The following is a 20,884-nucleotide window of genomic DNA, read 5'->3' as shown; positions in this document are numbered from 1 at the left end:
GGGAAAGGGGAGTGGAGAACTGGGTGGAGGAGGGAGGCACCAGAGTGGCATCCGGGAAACTAAGGAAGAGGGGGTGTCATCAAAACGAGTGGTGCCAGGGCTTGCACCAGGCTGGAGCAGTGGATGGGAGGAAAGAGAAGGGATTTGTTCAGGATGCATTTTGGAAGTAAACCCCAGAGAACTTTCTGTAGGCGATCACCAACGGAGGGTGGATAAGAGGAAAGACTAGGGCCCAGATATTCAGAGCTGGAGCCCAGGAAGGTAGCACAGAGCCCCCGTTCCCTCCCCTTCCCGGCCCGGGCGACTGACTACATCTCCCAGCATCGCTCGCTCAGGCCGCGGGAAGGGGAAAAAAAAAAAAAAAGTTTGGGCCAAGCATTCCCGGAATGCGCTTCCTGCTGGCGCGGGGCGGGGGGCGGGCGGGGAGGCCCGGGCGGGGCGGGGAGGGCGGGGGGCGGCGCGGCCGGAGCCCGGGGCGCGCACTCCGCCCGGCCCGGGCCCCAGCATGGCCGAGCCGCTACTCAGGAAAACCTTCTCCCGCCTTCGGGGCCGGGAGAAACTTCCCCGGAAAAAGTCGGACGCGAAGGAGCGCGGTGAGAGGGGGAGGTGGGGAAGAAGGGGCGCCGAACCCCACCCGGCCTGGAAGCGGGTCCCGGGGCCCCAAGGATGGACAGGGGAAGCCCTGCGGAGCCCCCTGCGGGCCGGGGTTGGGGGCCGGGGCACGCAAAGGTCCTGAAAGTAACGGGCTGGGGGGAGAGGGGGCGCGGACCGTTATGTGCGCCTGGCCAGGGATGCCAGCGCTTCGGCTCCTTGGGAGGCCCGGGAGGGGGCCTCGCCCCTGACAGGAAATGGGGCCGAGGCAGAGCGCCTGGAGAGTGCAGGGGAGGAGGAGCTGGGAGGCCTAGAAACTGGGGCTTATTCAGGCCGGGCAGGGGACACCCTGAGCCCTGGAGACCTGGGATGGGAGATGGGAGCGTACTCCTGCAGAGGGAGAGAGGTGGTGCATCAATCATGGTGGCTACCCCCCACCCTCTCTCACCTATTAACCAGTGACTGCAGCTACACCCAACCTTAGGCAGCCCCAAGAAACTGTCCCCTTTATACAGATGGGGAAACTGAGGCACGGAGCAGTTGGGTCATTTACCCAGTGCCAGGGAAGTGACTTAACAGCTCTGTGGACTATGCTACTAAATGAACCCAGAGAGAGAGTCCTGGGGAGTGGAAATCTGAAGTGACCAGAGGAGGGAGTCCTTAAAGAAACGGGCAGGACCTTAAAGAAGTCAGAGCTGCGTGGGACAGGAAGTCCCGGAAAGGAAGGAGTTAAAGGAGGGAGGGCAGAAGACTCCATGGATCTGACCTCCCCCCAGCCCTTCCCAAAGATTCCCAAGGTTCCCAGAGCAGAGAGAAGGGACAGGGGTGCCCACGCACAAACACACACAGGAAACAGCCCGGGATGTCACAGAGAGGAGGATGGAGCAGGAGGGGGAGGTCCCAAGGGGGAGGCATTGACCGTGGGGGTCAGTCCTGGGCTGAGAGACGGTGGCAGGGGTTTGGAAGACAGGCAGGGAGGTGGGGAGTGACATGCTGCAGGTATGGGAGAACCCAGCAGGCACTCACTCACTGTCATGCCTGCTCCTGTCTTCCAAGCAGGCTAGGCAGCGTCCACTGTGGGCTATGCGCTTGACCAAGGTATGAGTGCCTATGAAGTGCTCTCCATGTTGAGCTCCCCGAAGCCTCCCTGAAGGGCGGCATCAAATCCCCACATTTCACAGGAGGACACTGAGGCTCAGAGATGGAAAGTGACTTGCCCAAAGCCACCCAGTGAGAAGGGACAAGGGCAGGGCTCCATGCAGAGTAAACGAGAGGTGTAGGGAAGTAGAGTGGGGAATGCAGGGCCCAGGCCCAAAGAAACCCCACCAGACCTCTGAGGCTGGAGAGCAGAGGGACAGAGTCCTGTTTGGGATACCAGGGCCAGGGAGGTTGGGGAGGAGGCCGCGAGCTGGTAACAGATGAGACTGCTGGCCTGCAACCACCCATTCCAAATGAATGTGTGGAGTGTCAGTGCTGAGTGCATTCTCCTGCTGCGGGAAGAGCCCTGGGCCGGGACTGCTCTGGGAGCAGTGGGAGGCCAAGTCTCACACCCCTTGCTCTCTGCCAGGCCGCCCAGCCCAGCGCCCGGAGCCCAGTCCTCCAGAACCAGAGCCCCAGGCCCCGGAAGGATCCCAGGCTGGAGCAGAGGGGCCCCCCAGCCCCGAGGCATCTCGGAGCCCGGCTCGGGGTGCCTACCTGCAGAGCCTGGAGCCCAGCAGCCGCCGATGGGTGCTGGGCGGGGCCAAGCCACCAGATGAGGCCACCTTGGGGCCCGGGGCAGCTGGCAGTAGGGAGCCTGCTGGTGAGATCTGGTACAACCCCATCCCTGAGGAGGACCCCAGACTCCCGGCACCTGAGCTCCCAGGCCCACAGCCAGGCTCAGCTGAGCAGGAGAGCCTGGCCTCCCCAGGTGAGCACAAGCCTCACACCCCGGGACCCCCAAGATGACTACAAGCCTCACCCCCATCCCGAGCCCAGATTTCTGGACCCTGAGGTCTGCTCTCCCCATAGGCGCAGCCCCCGCCAGTCCCCCAACCAAAGCCTCCCGCACCAAGTCCCCAGGCCCGGCCAGGCGGCTCTCAATGAAGATGAAGAAGCTGCCCGAGCTGCGGCGCCGCCTGAGTCTGCGGAGCACCCGGGCTGGCCGAGAGCGTGAGCGAGCCGCCCCCGCGGGGTCCGTCATCAGCCGTTACCACCTGGACAGCAGCGTGGGGACCCCGGGGCGGGCGGCAGTGTCTGAGGGCGCACGGGGCCTGAGGGCCGGTTACCTCAGTGATGGCGACTCTCCTGAGCGGCCAGCGGGGCCCCCGTCGCCCACCGCCTTCCGCCCCTATGAGGTGGGCCCATCGGCCCGGACGCCCCCCACTGCACTCTGGGGCCGCCTCAGCCTGCACCTGTACGGGCTGGGGGGGCTGCGACCGGCACCTGGGGCCACTCCGCGAGACCTCTGCTGCCTGCTGCAGGTGGATGGGGTGGCCCGGGCCCGAACGGGGCCGCTGCGTGGGGGGCCAGACTTCCTGCGGCTGGACCACACCTTCCACCTGGAACTCGAGGCCGCGCGGCTGCTGCGGGCCCTGGTGCTGGCGTGGGACCCCGGCGTTCGGCGGCACCGGCCCTGCGCCCAGGGTACTGTGCTGCTGCCCACGGTTTTCCGAGGTAGGATGCGTGGCTGCAGGGGAGGAGGTGTAGGGCACAGGATTCAGCTCAGGGCTCCCTCCTTCCTCCAGAGTGCCCAGGGTACTAAGCCCAGGATGGGGCGTGGGTTGGAGTAGAGACCAGGGCACGGGAGCCTATGGGGGCAGACTAAACTCAGGAGGTCCCCTTGTGTCTTCAGGGTGCGAGGCCCAGCAGCTGGCTGTGCGCCTGGAGCCCCAAGGGCTGCTGTATGCCAAGCTGACCCTGTCGGAGCAACAGGAAGCACCAGGTACAGCTGAGCCCCGAGTCTTCGGGCTGCCCCTGCCACTGCTGGTGGAGCGGGAACAGTCCCCGGGCCAGGTGCCCCTCATCATCCAGAAGTGTGTTGGGCAGATCGAGCGCCGAGGGCTACGGGTAAGTCCCTCACCCCACCCTAGCTAGGCCCAAGACCTCAGAACATCTCCCCAGAACACCCAGGGTATGGAGGCCAGGCTTCCCCCTACCCCACCTGGGGAACTCCTGGCTCCAATCCCAGCCTAGACAAGGGCAGGAGCTCCGGCTCCCTCCAGACCCCTAGCACCTAGCCCAGAATTCATGGGTCATCTGTTCATTTAGTAACGTAGGATCCCAGCCGTTCTGGAGCTCAGAGTCTGATGGGGGAAAAGACATGACTCTAATAAATCACATATGTACAACTGTGGCTGGGATAAGAGCAAAGAAACTGGGAGAGCTTAAAGCAGGACCTGACCCGCTGGTTGGGGTAGTCAAAGAAGGCTTTCCAGAGGAGGTGACAAGTAAGCTGAAAATGAGTCAGAGTTTCCTGAGTCAAAGGATGTTGGTGCCAGGACAAGTGATCCAGAGGGTCTACAGGGCCAGGCTGTCCAGGCAGCCAGGTGGGATCCCCAATGACAGGCGTCAGAGGAGCAGGAAGGCAGCCAGTGAAGCGACAGCCAGCCCCCAACCTCTCAGCCCATTGCCACTGTGATCTAGGCCTCTGGCCCTCACCCACAGGGCCCTGATCAGTCTGTGGCCCTGACAAGAGGACATCTCTCTGCTCCTGCCCCCAGGTAGTGGGGCTGTACCGTCTGTGTGGCTCAGCAGCCGTGAAGAAAGAGCTTCGAGATGCCTTTGAGCGGGACAGTGCAGCTGTCTGCCTCTCCGAGGACCTGTACCCTGATATCAATGTCATCACTGGTCAGCATGCCCTTTCTCTCTCCTGCCTGCTCCCCATTCAACCCTCACCTCAAGGCAGTCCCTGTGGTCCCTCTGGGACCTCACCCCTTCTGTTGGCCTTGTTTTCACCTTCCTGCACCTATCCTCCTCCTGTTCCCCTGCTCCCAGCCCCAGCTGAATCTCCAGCCTCAGAAACCAGGGGTGCCCTGACCAGAGTGGGCCCTGTATCCACAGGCATCCTCAAGGATTATCTGCGGGAGCTGCCTACCCCGCTCATCACCCAGCCCCTCTATCAGGTGGTGTTGGAGGCCATGGCCCGAGAGCCCCCAAGCAGGGCTCCTTCCAGCACTGAGGGCACCCGTGGGCTCCTCAGCTGCCTGCCAGATGTGGAGAGGGTGAGTTGGGCCTGGTGGGAGCAGAGAAGACAGGGAGTGGGCTGACATCAGCAGAATGTTTCACCCATGCCTGGGCCTGTGATGGCCATGAATGTGTGACATTGTTACAATTCTAGAAAATAGGTGCTATTAGTATCCCCACTTTATAGATATGGAAGCCAAAGCCCAGAGCAGTTGAGTGAGTTACTTAAGGTTTCACAGGCAGAATGTATCAAAAATACAGACTCTGAACACAGGTGTGTCAACCTACCATAAGGGAAGTTCCTGGCTGTGGTATCCTGGACAAGTCCCGACCCTCTCTGTGCCTCAATATCCTCATCTGTAAAATGGGATTAATACCAGCCCTGCCTAGCACACAGAGGAGTAGGCTCAAGCCCAAGTTCTGCCATTTCAAAGTTGAGTTACCTTTCGCTTCGGTCTCCCCTCCAGCAAAATGGGATCATAATACTAATACCTAATGGTTAAGTCTTAGCTGGGTCATCACCCAGCTATGAGACCTTGAACCTCAGTTTCCCCATTCTGAACCGCCTTAGTCTCCCTCAGGAGCGACAGGGGACCGGCTTTGCCCACCTCATGCTCTCCCAACCCTCTCCTCTCAGGCTACACTGACGCTTCTCCTGGACCACCTGCGCCTTGTCTCCTCCTTCCACGCCCACAACCGCATGACTCCGCAGAACCTGGCCGTTTGCTTCGGTCCTGTGCTGCTGCCGGCGCGCCAGGCACCCGCCAGGCCCCGCATCCGCAGCTCTGGCCCGGGCGTCTCGAATGCAGTGGACTTCAAGCGCCACATCGAGGTGCTGCACTACCTGCTGCAAGCCTGGCCAGGTGAGCTGGCCCTCGCCCCCGCCCCCGCGCCGCCGATCGTAGCCAGGCTGCCGCTACGATGCTTTCTCCAGTGGCCAATCAGAGTCTCGGGCTTCAGGCAAGCCGCGCCCCCTAGTCCGAGTAAGCTGGTACCTGGTTGCCTCAGCAACCAGTTCTAGCTCAGCCAGTGAAATCCTGATCCGGTCGAAGGCCTTGCCTTTCGACCGGCCAATCAGGGGCCTGGCTACCTAAGCAGCCAATCAGAGGTCTAGTCGCCACCGCTGGGCGTGACATCATCCAAGCCCTCCCTGTCCCTCCGCAGATCCGCGCAGGCCCCCAGAGGCTCCGGAGCTGGTCCCGTACCTGCGGCCCAAACGACAGCCGCCGCTGCACTTGCCGCTAGCGAGCCCCGAAGTGGTGACTCGGCCCCGCGGCCGGGGCGGCCCCGAGAGCCCGCCGAGCAACCGCTACGCCGGTGACTGGAGCGTTTGCGGGCGGGACTTCCTGCCTTGCGGGCGGGACTTCCTGTCCGGGCCGGACTACGACCACGTGACGGGCAGCGACAGCGAAGACGAGGACGAAGAGGCTGGCGAGCCGACGGTCGCCACCGACTTCGAAGACGACTTCGAGGCTCCCTTCAACCCGCACCTGAACCTCAAAGACTTTGATGCCCTCATCATGGACCTGGAGAGAGAGCTCTCCAAGCAGATCAACGTGTGTCTGTGAGCCGGGCGGGGCCGGACCCCGATTACTAAGGCCGGGCTCCTGGTTGCTAAGGCGGTGCCCTAACGACCTAGGGGGACCAGACCTTGTAGCTCAGGCCTAGCTCCTGGTTCCTGGGGAGTTGCCTAGTGACCAGCCAACCCATTGCTGAGAATCATTCCTCGTTTCCAGTGCTCAACATTTGGGCACTGGGTGCGAAGGCCGGGGATTGGGAATTTTCGGGACCAGCTATTGTGGCCATCTTTTCTGAGTACCAAGGGCTTCTTCCCGGCTGCCAAAAGGCAGTTCTGCTTGCAGGGCTGGCTGGCCTCTCTTGCTTCCCCTTAGCCAGGGAAACGCCAGTTACTGTGAGCATCACCCTGGGATGGTGAGACACCCCCCCAGTTCAGTCCTCTTGCTGCTGCCAACCAAATCAGTATTAGCTTTGAGCACTGCACTCTGCTTCTCCCTCGGCGGGCCCAAGGACTATCATGAGGTACTGTTTGAGGCAGGGTGGGGGAAAGCCCCTATCCTGGGCTCTGGCTGGATAGGAGCAGCCTGAGGCTTATAGGAAAACAGCTGGTTTCCCCACTCTCTTTTCCGAGGAAAACCCCATAATTGCCTCAAACCAGCAAAAGTAGATAGCAGAGTATGGCCCTTCCCCTCCCCAATTCTTCCTCCCCATTCCTGAACAAATTGAGCACTTATAAGACCTCCCTTTCGGAGGGGCCCCACCTGAAGTGTCAGGCTGGGGGCATTTTGGTACGGAACATATTTATTGCCTCCGTGCGTGTGTGTCTGTGTGTGAGGACTAGTGTGCATGGACATGTCTAGAGCAGGCATGTGGGGCTCTTTCAGGGACCACAGAGCGGGGAAAGAGTTTGCAGTGCCCAGGCACCCTGAAATCTCCAGTAATGGTGCCTCAGTGAGCCCCAGAGTTCCAGTGGGAGAGTAGGGTCCCCTCCTGTCTCCTCCCTCTTTCCCTCACTTCCATCTTTGTGGACAATAAATCAGTATGCACAGGTTCTGGGATGAGTACTTGGGCCCACATGGACCAGAGGTGGTTTATTCAATGTGTAAGAGAGAAGGGGAGAAAGGACACAGCTGAGCCCACAAAGAAAAAGGCCCAAGGGCTCTCCAGTGCTGCCAAGGAGCCTCTCTGAGCTCTGAGCCCTCCAGCCCCTCCTTGTCCTCAGGGAGGGTTCTAGGGTCACTGGGCCTCATGGGATAGGCCCAGGGCAAGCAAGGATGAGAAACCAGCTTGGCACAGTCCAGGGGTGGGAAGAGAGCCAACGGCACTGACCCATGAGGCCCTACACGGCAATGGAGCCATCTCGGAAGTCCGTCCTCCCGATGAGGATGTTGACCACGACTGGGTGGCCATCTTGGCACTGCTGCTGGGCATCGTGCAGCAGCTTGACCACCTGATCCTCACTCTCTCGTGAAAGTAGCAAGCCCTGGGCTCCCAGCCCCATGGCCGCCTTGTGATAACCTAAAAGGGGAGATCAAGTCAGAATGATGGCAGAACCCAGCCTACCATGCAGCTAGCCCAGGAGAGGAACATACATTCAGCTGGGCCTGAAACAGCTTTCCCCCGTCCCACCCATTCCAGGCCCCTCACCCGTGTAAGCCAAGCCACAGGCCACATTGCTGCCCAGACAGGGCACCTGCTCCCGGGAAATCTGGGTCCAGCCAGCATCGTTCCCTATCAGAGCCATCACTGGGATCTGCAGGGAGAGGATGAGGCCAGGCCACAGCCTTCAGTCCCAGGGCTTGGCCAGCCACAGGTCAAAGACAGGGACAGGACCCCTGCGAGCCAAGCAGCCCCCTCCCCAGCCCACCCCACCCCTGATGACATCTCCCAGAACCCCAGGCTATGAGCTTCCCTTGGTCACCCGGTCACCTTGTGTCTGACGAAGGTGTCAAATTCGATGAGGCTGTAGCCAAAGGCTCCATCCCCAAACAGGCACCAGACCTGAGGGGGTACCAAGGATGGCTGGGGTGGCTCACAGCCCAGAAAGCGGCGAGCCTCCTGCCCCCAGCACACTCTGACTCACCTCGGCATCCGGCTGACACAGCTTGGCGCCAAGTGCAAATCCCGCACCAACCCCCAGAGTACCGAAGGCCCCTAGAAGAACCAAGAGCAGGTGGGTGTGAAGGGGCCCCGACGATGCAAGCTGCCCCAGGCATAGGCCCGCCCTTACCAGGATCGAGCCAGCGCAGGGGGCCACGGGGCTGCACCAGGTGGGCGGCTGTACCCACGAAGTCCCCACCATCGACCACCAGAATGGAGTTGTCGGGCAGAGTTTCCTCCACCAGCTGCAGTACCCGCACCGGGTTAAGGTGCTCGGCTACAGGCATCGATGCCTTCTCCCTGTGATGGAGGAACGCAGGTCAGCAGAGCCAGCGGCATGGGCCCCCGGGAACCCGCAACCCCCCAGGTCCACTCTACCCAGCCCCCACCTAAAGGTCTGCTCCTTCTGTCGGTCAGCCTGCCGAAGCTCCTCTGCCCAGTCTGAGGCCCATGTCTGGCCCTGAAGGCCCTGTGCCAGCTTCACCATGAAGGAGCCCACGTCTCCTGGGGAAGGAAGAGGGTAGAGCTGCAGGGAGATGGCCTTCTCCTGCCCTTCAAGCACCAGAGGCCCAAAGACAGCAGGAAGCCAACAGGCATCTGCGCAGGAGGCAAAGAAGCAGGCCAGGGGGGTCCTAGCACAAAATGGGTGAAACACACCCCAGAGCCTGCCGGAACCAAGTCAGGGCAACGGGGGTGTGAGGGAGAGCAAGGCCAAAGCAGCTAGGATTAGGGAGCACAAAGTGGGTTAGAAACTCACATCAGCCTCTGTCTCCTGCCTCCCCATCACACCCCAGATCAGGCAGTCCTGTCAATTCTGCCTCTGAAACACGTCACTAAAAACACCTCCATCCTCCAAGCACACCTCTACAACCCAGGCATGCAGAGTGCTTGTACAGTGAACAAATAAACAAGCCAGTGATGATGTACTTTTCCCCATCTCCATTTTAGAAATGATCACACAGGCTCAGCGAAGTTGAGTTTCTCCTCCCTCTCCATCCCCACTCCAGGCCTCATCGTTTCTGTCCTGCCCTAACAGGCCCCTTGCCTCCACCCGGTCCCCTCCAACTCGCTGCCCACCAGCTGCTACAGTGGATCTTCCCAAACATGAATGCAAATGGTGCCACTTCTCTGCTTGACACAAGTTGCCTCTCGCCTGCACCGCAGGGTAGAGTCAACGTCCTTGGAACGATGGGCAAAGCAGGGCCTGGAAAGGCCATGGAAGAGGACTGAACAGGGGTGGAGGAGCCACAACAGGACAAGAGAGACCTCGGGGCAGGTCCTAAGGGCAGCAGGCGACATGGGAGAGTACAGACAGGGGATGTGATCACACGCACATTCCCAGGCCTTCCCTCCAGTGCCCACCCTACCATTAGTTCATCCAGAAGCACCCCATCAGTCTAAGGACCAAATATGCGTCTCTGGCCAACTCGGGGCCCCCCTGGGGCACGGTCCAGGCCTTGGTCACCAGCACCCAGCTCAAGCCAGCTGCAGCAGAGGCCAGGAGGAGAGGAACCGGAAAGAACACATATGTGTGGGGGGCTGCTAGGGGCTCACCCTGCACAGCCTCCTGGGGCTTCCAGAACATGTCTGAGTTCATCAACATCTCTTTCCGGTTACGGTTGACGATGATGATCTTGCTGCTGCGGCTGAGGACACGGCCATAGGACAGACGGAAGTCACACACCGTTCCTGGGGTAGGGGACAGAGTCTTGGTGGACAAAGGGCCAGCATCCTGGGGAGTACCCGCTACCTTATTTAATCCACCATGGTAGACTGAATGCATAAAGGTCTTCACCTCTCCCTGTACCAGTGTCACCTGCAATGAGACTTCGCAGCTCCCCACCCCATGAACCTGGGCTGGCCTCAGGACGTGCTTTGGCCCACAGAATGTGAGAGAAGTGATGGCATGCGTTCCTGAGGCCAGACCTCCAGAAGCCCTGCAGCTTCCACTCTCTCCCTCTCACATAAACTTGCTCCCCAAGCCCTGCATGTTTCTCAACATCCACCAAGTGAACAAGCCCAGGCTAGCCTGCTGGAGGATGAGAAACATGGAGTAGGAGGTAGGGGAGAGTGAAAGAACTCAGTTACCCCAGCTGAGGCCAAGCTAGCCCAGCCTACAGCCAACCAACCCCCAAGTTACAAGCCAGCCCAGCCTGGATCAGCACAGCTGCCTTCCCGCCTCTCTGAGCGCAGACTCAGGAATGAGCCCTACCAAAATGACAAAAACTACCCGCTAACCCCAGGGGGGTCTTGAGAAATGATACGTGCCTTTTAAGCCACTGAGTTCACGGTGGTTATTACACAACAATAGCTAACTGATACCACTATTATGTCTCTGGCAGGATTCAAGCACTTTATGTAAAAATATATATGCTGTAGGTGTACGTGCTGTGTAAATGCTGTGTAACGCGTACAAATACAAACGCTGTGCACAAAGTACCAAGGTGCCCGCTAGCTCTGTGTAAGGCTGGGTCACAGGACACAACTGCAACCTGGCGAGGGTTCACCTGAATTTCAGGTCCAGGGGAAGGGGGGTGGTGAGAGGTAGGAGGGTGGCTGATTATGAGAGTGGGGTGCCAGCCAGTACCTGACCAGGAGGGGCAGGGTTACACGATTAGGGAGGTGCCTAGTGGGAGGGAAAGGAAAGGGAGGGTGGGAGGATGAGGCCCACCTGCCAGGACCACAACATCTGCCTTCTTCAGGGCGGCGCTGCGGTTCTGCCGGATGTGAAGGGGGTGGCTCCGGCCCAGCAGTCCCCGCGCCATCCCGCCCAGGAAGCAGGGGACACCCAGGGTCTCCACAGCAACCCTAGGGGTCCAGGCAGAACAGAGGTGAGTGTGGCCAAGGGCCTGCCCCTCCTCACAGGGCCCCAGGGGACCAGGGATGTGACAGTAAGGGCAAGCCTGAGGCTTCTCACCGAAGTTTGTCTGAGGGTGTCGGAGGCAACAGGGCCTGGCTCCCGAGCAGCACAAGGGGCCTTTTGGCCCGGCTCAGGATCTCAACACAGCGCTGAACCTGGGGCAAGAGGTGGGGCTCAAATAGCCACCCCTGAGTCACCATCAGCCCCCAAGATCACAGCCCCAGTACTGGGTCAGAGAGAAGCCACACAGCAGGTGGGGGTCCCTGGCCAGGGCACAGAGGCAATTCACCTGCTGAGGGGAAGCCTGAGGGATGTCCAGAGGCAGAGGCCCCTCAGGCTGAGGCTCCCAGGCTCCTGCAAAGAGGTTGGCCAGGTAATTCTCTAAGTACCTGCGAAGGGGAGAGGAAGAGTCAGTTACCAGGAGTCATACCAGGGTTCCAGAAGCTGAAGGAGGAGAAGGACCAGGAAAGGGACCAGGAAGGCAGTAGGACAGGAACAGAGGTACAAAAGCAACAGCCCAGGGACAGACAGACCCCAGTGGCTGAGTGCCCAGTGGCCTGTTTCCCCTCAGAAGGTTCTGGTGACCATCCCAACCTGACACAGACCCTCAAAACCAAGTGCCACCGGCGTGGAGTGCCAGAATCAGGGGCCATGGCTGCGGGGTCAGATGGAGGTGGGCTTGAGTCTGGCTCTGCTGCTTCCTGTGTGACTGTGGGTGAGTGACCCAACTTTTCTGAGCTTCCTCCTCTGAAAAATGTAAAAGGGAACATCTCTCCCAAGGTTCAGTGATCTAGCCACTCAGGATATAAAGCACATTGCAAAACACTCGATTAATTGGAGTTATTAAAAATCGTCCGTACCCTTGCCTTTCTCTGGCTTCTGATGTCTCCTTACTCATTGGGTCACAGGGCCCTGGAGACACAAAGATAAATCCCGCTCAGCCCTGCCCTCAAGGACACCCAATCCAGCCAAAAATACACATGTGGGCATCAGCCGGCTAGAATTAGTCAGAGCCTGAAGCTTCTGTTTCTCTTTCGAGGAGGAGTAAAGATCACAGAAAATGAGAAGAGACCAAGGATGGAACCATGGGGAACCCTAACATGGAAAGAAAAGGCAAGGCACTAGCCAGCCTTGCAGGGGGCTAGTTCCCTAATCATGTCAGAGGAAGGTTGGGAGACACCTTGCCTTACGCTTGGTGTGACACTGGACTCAGCCCTATTCTTATTTAAGATAATAATGGTTAATTCCTTTATACTTCAGCATATGCTTTGCACTGTTAAAATAATCTCATTTTATTCATCACAGAATCTCAGTCTAGAGAGAAAAGGCAACGTTGGTCCATCTTACAGATGAGGAAGCTGACATCATATATTTAATCACAATATGTGTAAGTCAAATCATTATGCTGTAACCCTTAAACTTACACAGTGCTGTATGTCAATTATATCTCAATAAAACTGGAAGAAAAAAAAAGGTTTAATCATTTGTTCAAGGTTAACACAGCTAGTTAGTGGCAGTCCTGGGATTCGAACCCATCTCTCTGGACTTTCATTTCACTCATTATAGATGGAACACAGCTCTGTGGATAAAGCATTGAAGGTTCCTCCGGGCTGAATCCTAGTGCGCCATTAACAAACTGGACAACTTCATGCAAGTCATTCAACTGCCTTGGGTCTCAGTTACTAATCTATGAAATGGGCATAATAATACCTCTGAGTCTTAACTCAAAGGGTTGTTATAAAAGACATGTGAGTAAACCTGCTACTCCTTGAGCTGGCCCTCAAGGTGCTTCTCACACGCCCGTGTGCAGGGACCTGTCTGTCCTGTTCATGCCCATCCAGGTACCTAGCACATAGCAGCACTCGCTAAATATTTGGAGGGGGAATGGAAGGCAGAGGGGCAAGGACAGGCAAATGCAAGGGACAGAGGGCAAAGAGGAGGAGGAGGAGGAAAATTGATTCTCCTTTCTTTTTTTTATTTTTTTTTTGCGGTACGCGGGCCTCTCACTGTTGTGGCCTCCCCCGTTGTGGAGCATAGGCTCCGGACGCGCAGGCTTAGTGGCCATGGCTCACGGGCCCAGCCGCTCCGCGGCATGTGGGATCTTCCCGGACCGGGGCACGAACCCGTGTCCCCTGCATCGGCAGGCGGACTCTCAACCACTGCAACACCAGGGAAGCCCTGATTCTCCTTTCTGCACCCTGTTTCAGCCAGGCCTACCTCAGTGGTGACCAAAAATGGATCCTTTTCATGTACCTCTGCTAGGGCTATGCCCCTACTTAGAACCCTTTTTATCCCGTCAACAGAAAGAAACTCCCCCTTGAAACTTGTAGCTCTTCCAGGAAAACCTTCAAGCTTGTCCCAGGCCAGCCCCACTGACCTGCTCTCTCCAACATCCTGGCCACTCACCACTCAGAAGTCCCATAGTGGTCCCAGACTGAGCTGTGCCCATGTCATGGGCCCATAGGGACACATTGTTCCCTTATCCTGGCCTGCTGGAGGTCCAGGCACTCATATGTGATCCATCCAGATGTATCCCACAGCTACCACCCAGATTCCAGACCACCATCATCTCTCATCCCAGTGACCACCACACCTCCTCCCTGGCTTCCCAGCTTCCACCTGACCCGAAAGTCCACACTCCAGCAATAGCCAGAGGGAACATAATAAAAACCCAAGCCAGGGTATCCCGTGCCAATGCTTAAGGCCCTGCAGTGCCTCTCAATGGACCTCAAATTAAAAACAAAGTCCCAGGTCTGCCAAGTGGCTCCTGCTGGCTGCTCTGAGCTCAGTCTCTGCCCCTCTCCCCTTTGCTCACCTGCTGCCACCACATGGGCCACTTTGCTTTCCCAACCCACCAACTTCATTCCTGCCTCAGCACACGTGCATATTCTATTTCCTCTACCTGGAATGCTCTTCCCACGGCTGGCTCCTCTCAACTGATGTGCAAATCAATGAATGAGTCAAAGGAGAGATGGGTGCTAGCAGGAGGTTGCAGGAGAAGCCAGAGGATAGGGGAGGGTATGGTAGGAGTTGGGCTACTTACCAGGAGACCCCTTGACCCACGAGGCCCTTGGGCGGCTTAGCTGGCACCATCTCCTTCTGAACCATGAAGTAGGGGTACAGCACATCGATAGGCAGTTCCACAAACACCGGGCCTGCATGGACAGGGAGAGCGCTGAGTCTGCTGTGTCTCCCAGCCCCCAGGCCCTAGGGCCTGACCACTGCCCAGCCCCCGCCCCGCACCTGGGGTGCCCGACTGAGCAGCAGCCATCGCGGCCCTCAGGGTGGGGATGATCTCCCGCACCCTCTGCACAGAAGCACAAAACTTGCAGAGTGGCCGGAACAGGGACATCTGATCAATAGCCTGGAGTGCGCCCCGGTTCTGGTGGAGACAGGAGTCCAGGGAGTCAACACATGAGAACTTCCAGGTTCCCTGGGGCCCCTGCCACCCCTCAAGAAGAGGGTACCTGCAGCAGGGTGCTGGCAGCCCCACCCAGAAGCAGGACTGGGGACTGGGCTATCTGGGCATTCTTCACCGCAGTCACTGTGTTGGTGAGGCCAGGGCCCGCTGTCACTGCCACCACGCCCACTGTCCCTGAAACACAAACCGTGTCACAGCTGTGTCCACCCTCCTGGCCAGCCCCCCCATCAAAAAACCCTGCCCCTCAAAGACATCCCAGTCTCACCAGCCCCTAGCCCTCTCCACACTGCCCTCACCGGTCAGGCGGGCCACAGCATCAGCTGCAAAGACGGCTGTGACTTCGTGGCGGGTGTCCACCACGCGGATACCCAGCTTCTCACAGGCCACCAGCAGTGGGGAAATGTGCCCGCCGACCAGCGTGAAAAGGAACCGCACGCCATGGGCCCTCAGCACGGCTGCCACATTCTCCCCACCATGCCGGATGCTTGCCTTGTCCACCTGGGCCCGAAAAGGGGGAGAAGCGAGATTGTCAAGGACCAGGGCACGGGCACCAGGGCAGGTGGGAAGAGGGACAATCTCCCTCCCCCAGGAAGGAGGGCAGGGTCGGAGGGCAGGGGAAGCTTGGTGTTGCTTAGGCACATATTACACTATACACCTGGCTCAGAGTAGGACATATCATCTTATCAGATCCTCCTGACGTTATATCCTTTTACAACTACAGAGATCAAGACTCCTGAGCAAGACTCAAAGTCCCATAGAACCAATGCTCTTAAAGCCCCCCACTCTGTAACACTGCCCGCCTCAGGGATGGTGGAGCAAGCAGGAAGAGAGGTTAGAGGTCGATCTGGAGTCCCAGCCAGGGGCCATCTGCTGGGACTCCAGAACGGCCTGCTCTCCAGTATCAGGGCATCTTACTTAATGTGACTGCTGACTCCAGCCTACCAGACTCCCTCCTACTCACTGGGCCCAGTTAACAGGCCGCCAGCCGCCACGTGCCTGACATGGGAGCAGCCTGCTGACACAGACAGTGCTTCTGCACAGCAACGCACACCAGAGGCCTTTGCCTTAAATCTCCACAAATCCTCAAGTTGCTGCTGGTTAGGAGAGGAAGGACTGGGGAGAGGGGCTGGGGAAGGGGTAAATTTCTGAGAGAGAAGGCAAGTAGTTCAGAGCAAGGTCTGTGGGGTCAGCTCTTCCCCAAACAGGTCTCCTAACGCAAGCTATCACACAACCTCTCTGAGCCTCGGTTTCCTCTTGTGGAAAATGAAGACAGAAACAAGAGTATCTATTCCGGAATGTATTGGGTACGTGGGAAAATCCTTCTGAAGCGCTGAGCTCAGCAGACAGCAACTGTCACAAAAGAGTCACAGCCGTCCACGTCCTCTGGTGCCTGCTCTCTGCACTCTGACCCCATCGCGTTACGGAGCACTGCTCCGTGAAAAGGGCTCGAGGCCCCTGAGGAAGGAGGTGGGCGGGGGGTTGAGTGCCCAGGCAGGTGTAGCCTCCCTGTGACCTCTTCCTAGAGGCAAAGTCCAGAGCCCCGTAAGCAGCTCAGCAACAGCGACAGGATACTGGAAAGAATCTCCCGACCAGTCCCTCTGGATTAACCGGACCTCACTCTCCCCGCCTATAAAATGGGTTAGCTGGAAAGAACGCTGGAAGTCCACTCCTTTGGCTGCCCCCGGCCCGTCTCCCTTGTATTTCCCCTGAACCTTGTGCATCAATTGATAGAAGAGCCCCAGGCGGTGAGCGGCGCCCAGCAAGGCGGCCACTAGCGTCGCGAAACCCAGGAGCAGGAAAGAGGGGAAGAAGCCCCCAGCAGGGGCGGCAGCCGCGGGCGTCTCCATGAGATGGCACCTAAGGGAGAAAGGGCAGGGCTAGGACGTTGGCGCGACAATTAAATTATCCAGAAGAAGGCACGCCCCCTCTCCCAGCCCAGATCCCGGGCCACGCCCCTTGGCACGAGTTTCTGCGCGGCCACGCCCCTTACACCCCCAGGCTCCGGACCAGGCCAAAACTCTCAGGGACCTGGCCACACCTCTTACAACGCCAGCCCACCCCCCTTACGTCACCACAACCACCTAACGAGGTCACCACAGGTCAATGCGGCGACAAAGCCTCAAGATAGCTATTTTCCTACTTACCTACTTCTCAAAGGATCGGTGGGAAGCCCCGCCTCTCTTTGACATCAAGGACCCGAATCTCAGCCCTAGTGGTGAGCCCACCCCACGTCTACGCCCCCAAGTTACCGTGCACGACCCTCTCCACAAGCCAGACCCCTCCCCCCTAGCGAGCGCCCGGGCCCGAGCCTGTCCCCCGACCCCAGGCCTCTAGTCGAGGTCAGGTTGCATCGGGATGCTTCTCCAACCCCCGGGGCATTTTAACCTTCACCTACAGGAAATGGCGCTAACTCCAGAGGAATTCCGCTCCCTTCGTGTCACGTGAACAGGCGCGCGGCTTGAACAGGCTGGGCCGGACAGCTGTGGCCTTGCCCCTTTTGCCCACTTGGATCCGGGGCGCCCTGTAATCCGGCCCGACGCGCGTGCGCTCAGCTTCAGGGCACCTCCTATAAGAGCCCTGTCTCTACTGGCCGCCCGTTGCACAAGCTCCGCCCTCCCTCGCTTCCCATTGGCTCGCACTGCAGGCCTCACGCTTTTTTTTTACAAGAGGCCACGCCCCTCTGCGGCTTCCAGTCGCCGGGAGTTTGGCGCGATCCACCTTCCTCGGCCTTCCATTGGCCCAGCATTGCAGGCCCACAGGTTCCGGGCCTTCCGAGCCCAGCCTGCTTTCCACACCGGGCGTGCTGTACGCCCCTTCACGTTGGCCGAGCATGGACGATTTCGGACCTCCTGCCCAGTGTCCACCATCCGGGACTCTCACCCCAAACAAACCCTGCCCCTCGCTCTAGCTCCAGGCCCTGCCTCCCATCCCACCGCAATTCAGCGAAGGCAGAGGCCCGCCCCCTCTCCCCTATCCGCGCCTACGCTGTTGCCTCTAACCTTGTAAGCCCTGCCCACTTCCCGGGACGCTTGGAGTTTTTCTGCTTCCGGTGCAAGCGAATGGGCCCTCTGAGTGGTACCCGGTTCCAACCAGGGCTTCACCACGTTGCAGCCGTCTGGCATCTGGAAAATGATCTCCCCATCAGTACAGGGGGAGTAATTCTGGTCCCGAGCGCCCTACTTCCCTCCAAGACTGACTTCCATCCCTTGTCAACTTCTGGGATTTCCTTCCAAGGATTCCACCCCATCGTTAATTTTATTTTATATTGAATCATTCCTAGGTTTTCATTTCACCCATTAAAAAGAAAAAAAAAAACCTCCGATGGCCCCACATTCTCCACTTGTGACTGTCCATTTGCTCCTTTTTTTAGCAAAATCCATCTATACTTAACTGTCTCCGTAAGCTCTTCTCCTATTCTTGAACCCACTCCAAACAGGCTCTTACCCGCCCCTCTATAAGAGCTGCTCCGGATTATTCCAACAGTCTCCAAACCAGTCCCTCTCCCCACTGTCTCTCACCTACCTGCTCAACCCCACCCTCCTTGCCAATATGAACAGGATAAAATGCAAACGTCCTAGAAGGGCCTTCTGGGCCCAATTAAACTTCCAGAGCCAATAATGAAATAGTGATTATCTTATGTCAAGCACTTACTATGTGCAAGCGCTGTTCCATGCCCTTTTGACATATGAACTCATTTAATCCTCACAACAGCTCTGGAAGGGAGGTGTATTAGCAATATCCCCATTTTGTAGATGCTGAAACTGAAGCACAGGGAGGTTAAGGAACTGACCCAAGGTTGCACAGCTTGTAAGTGATAGAGGCAGAATGTGAACTCAAGCAGTGCTGCCTGGGCCTCCAGACTGGAAACACTTCAAGAATGGGCCTGTGCTTCAACCACATGGCTCCCTCATGCCTATCACAGGGTGTCGTTTTGGGGACCCACCCAGATACCACTGTGGTTATGTTGAATTTTATTCTAAGTGAGCTGGGAAACCAGAAGGGGTTTTGAATAATCTAAGTCACACAAAACCTGCACATGATTGTTCATAGCGGCTTTATATGTAATAGCCAAAAACTGGAGAAACCAAAATGCCCCTCAGTAGGTGGTTACAAAAACCGTGGTCCATCCATACCATAGAACACTGCTCAGCAATGAAAGAACAAAATATGGTAACACAATAACTTGGATGAGTCTCAAACAGTTATGCTCAGAGAACCAATTGGTGGTTGTCAGAGGCAGGGGGTGAGGGGTGGAGGAAACGGATGAAGGTAGTCAAAAGGTACAAACTTCTAGTTATGAGATGAGTAAATCCTGGGTATGTAAGGTACAGCGTAGTAACTACAGTTAACAATACTGTATTGTATATTTGAAAGTTGCTAAGAGAGTAGATCTTAAAGGTTCTTATCACAAGAAAAACAGTTTATAACCATGTAAAGTGATGAATGTTAACTAAACATACTGTGGTGATCATTTCACAATAAATACAAATAATAAATCATTATGTTGTATAACTTAAACTTATACAATATCATATGTCAATTATATCTCAATAGAACTTGGCGGGGGGCGCGGGGGAGGACGTTCCCTGGCTGTCCAGTGGTTAGGACTCTGTGCTTTCACTGCCGAGGGCCCAGGTTCAAAAACTGGTCAGGGAACTAAGATCCCACAAGCTGCGTGACATGACCAAAAAAAAAAAAAAAAAAAAACTTAAGGGGAAAAGCATTCTCTACGCACAAGCTCAAAAAAAATTATGCTAAATTGCTAAAAAAAAAAAAATTATGCTGAGTGAAAGAAGCCAGTCTCAAAAGGTTACATATTGTGTGACTCCACTGATATGATAATCTCCAAGTGACAAAACCACAGTGCAGGAGGACAGATCGATGGCTGCCAGGGGGTACGGAAAGTGTGACATATGGTGACAAAACCACAGTGCAGGAGGACAGATCGATGGCTGCCAGGGGGTACGGAAAGTGTGACATATGGACATACGGAAAGTGTGACATATAGCATGAGGAATTTTGAGGGGTGATGGAGCTGTTCTGTATCCAGATTGTAGTGGTGGTTGCATGTGTTAAAATTCATTGAACTGTACACTAAAAAATCTGTTTTACTGTAGGATGCTTTAAAAATAAAATTATACATGTAACTTCATACATATGTGTGTATATAGACAGATATTATACACACTCACACTATGTAAATAAAAAAAATTTTTTTTGGCCGCACCATGCAGCATGCGGGATGTGGGATCTTAGTTCCCCGACCAGGGATTGAACCCGGGCCCTTGGCAGTGGAAGTGTGGAGCCCTAACCACTGGACAGCTAGGGAATTCCCAATAAATAAATAAAGCTAGTGTATTTAAAAGATACACTAGGACCAAACTGAAATTTTTCCTTGAAGTAATCATCAGCCTTCAAAGAGAACTGAGAAAGGGAATAAATTTCTGCCTGTGCAATTCAAAGGTTTCTTTCATGCCACATGCAGGATATGTTACTGTTAAGAGCTTCACATTTTGGGAAACAGTGAACTTACCAGACCTTTCCTCATCAATCCTCATATTTATGAGTTTCAGAGAAAGCACAGGGTCTAAAAATGTCAAAGAGGGAAAAAACCATGTGTCATGGTTTAATGACCTTCGTTTAATGACCTCTGAGACACAGAGAAGGAAAGGGACCTTCCCACGTCTCAGCAAGTGGTTCAAAGCTAAACTGGAACCCAGACCTCCAGACCCCCTGGTTCAGTGGGCATGAGGGGCCTGTGTTTCTAAGCACTCTTACAGCCTTTAAGAAGGAGCCCAAGGCACCAGGCTCCTTCTAAACTGTGATGCAAGGCCGCAGTCCTTGCTTCCATCTCCTTGAACCAAAGACAGCGCCACCTGGGCGGCTAGTCATCCTCACCAGGCAGGTAAAACTGTGAGTCTTGCAGAGCTGACTGTGTTTACTGAGTCTATAGCCTTCTGGGAAGTGGTTAGGAAAAGCCGGATTATTTGTTATATTTGTTTGCTACTTCTTGCCACTGTCGTTAAAGAGAGAGATGTACGGAGGCAAGCAGAGGTAGCAGGGACTCTAACAATATTGAGGTAGTCTCTCTCCATGCAGACTACAATTTAAATCGACTGAGTCTGGTGATTTGGGGGGTTCAAAGGGAAGCAGCGATACAAAGTGGCCCTGAGGAGGCAGTTATAGCAAGAGATTAACCATTTCTCAGCATCCTTGAGAGAATGCCAAGG

At 56.5% G+C, this 20,884-nt stretch overlaps 2 protein-coding genes across 5 annotated transcripts; one reads left to right on the top strand and one right to left on the bottom strand.

Moving 5' to 3' along the window:
- The first annotated feature begins 451 nt into the window (after positions 1 to 451).
- Positions 452 to 7,324, top strand: SYDE1 (synapse defective Rho GTPase homolog 1). Of its 2 annotated transcripts, XM_004277632.4 has the most exons (8): positions 452 to 593; positions 2,159 to 2,500; positions 2,602 to 3,246; positions 3,425 to 3,639; positions 4,293 to 4,419; positions 4,633 to 4,793; positions 5,393 to 5,618; positions 5,920 to 7,324. In XM_004277632.4, the coding sequence occupies exons 1-8, from the start codon at positions 506 to 508 to the stop codon at positions 6,321 to 6,323; spliced, it is 2,208 nt and encodes a 735-aa protein (XP_004277680.1). In that variant the 5' UTR covers positions 452 to 505; the 3' UTR covers positions 6,324 to 7,324. The 2 variants fall into 2 exon arrangements, with proteins under 2 accessions (XP_004277680.1, XP_033257492.1); XM_033401601.2 differs by lacking the exon at positions 452 to 593 and having other exon boundaries at positions 875 to 2,500.
- Positions 7,325 to 7,331: 7 nt separating this feature from the next.
- Positions 7,332 to 17,558, bottom strand: ILVBL (ilvB acetolactate synthase like). 3 transcript variants are annotated; one of them, XM_033401603.2, is made up of 16 exons: positions 17,050 to 17,558; positions 16,367 to 16,511; positions 14,951 to 15,152; positions 14,701 to 14,828; positions 14,477 to 14,615; positions 14,277 to 14,388; positions 11,523 to 11,622; positions 11,291 to 11,388; positions 11,045 to 11,181; positions 9,928 to 10,062; positions 8,763 to 8,877; positions 8,504 to 8,673; positions 8,357 to 8,427; positions 8,203 to 8,274; positions 7,921 to 8,026; positions 7,332 to 7,791 (listed from the first exon to the last, which is right to left on the bottom strand). In XM_033401603.2, the coding sequence occupies exons 2-16, from the start codon at positions 16,499 to 16,501 to the stop codon at positions 7,613 to 7,615; spliced, it is 1,899 nt and encodes a 632-aa protein (XP_033257494.1). In that variant the 5' UTR covers positions 16,502 to 16,511; positions 17,050 to 17,558; the 3' UTR covers positions 7,332 to 7,612. The 3 variants fall into 3 exon arrangements, with proteins under 3 accessions (XP_033257494.1, XP_004277677.1, XP_049564537.1); XM_004277629.4 differs by having other exon boundaries at positions 16,799 to 17,062; XM_049708580.1 differs by lacking the exon at positions 17,050 to 17,558 and having other exon boundaries at positions 16,367 to 16,514.
- Between the last annotated feature and the right edge of the window lie 3,326 nt (positions 17,559 to 20,884).

The sequence above is a fragment of the Orcinus orca genome, chromosome 3 (assembly GCF_937001465.1).
Source record: "Orcinus orca chromosome 3, mOrcOrc1.1, whole genome shotgun sequence".
Taxonomy (NCBI): Eukaryota; Metazoa; Chordata; class Mammalia; order Artiodactyla; family Delphinidae; genus Orcinus; species Orcinus orca.
Note: the sequence above shows the minus strand (reverse complement) of the source record. Positions and strands in the feature narration are given on the sequence as shown.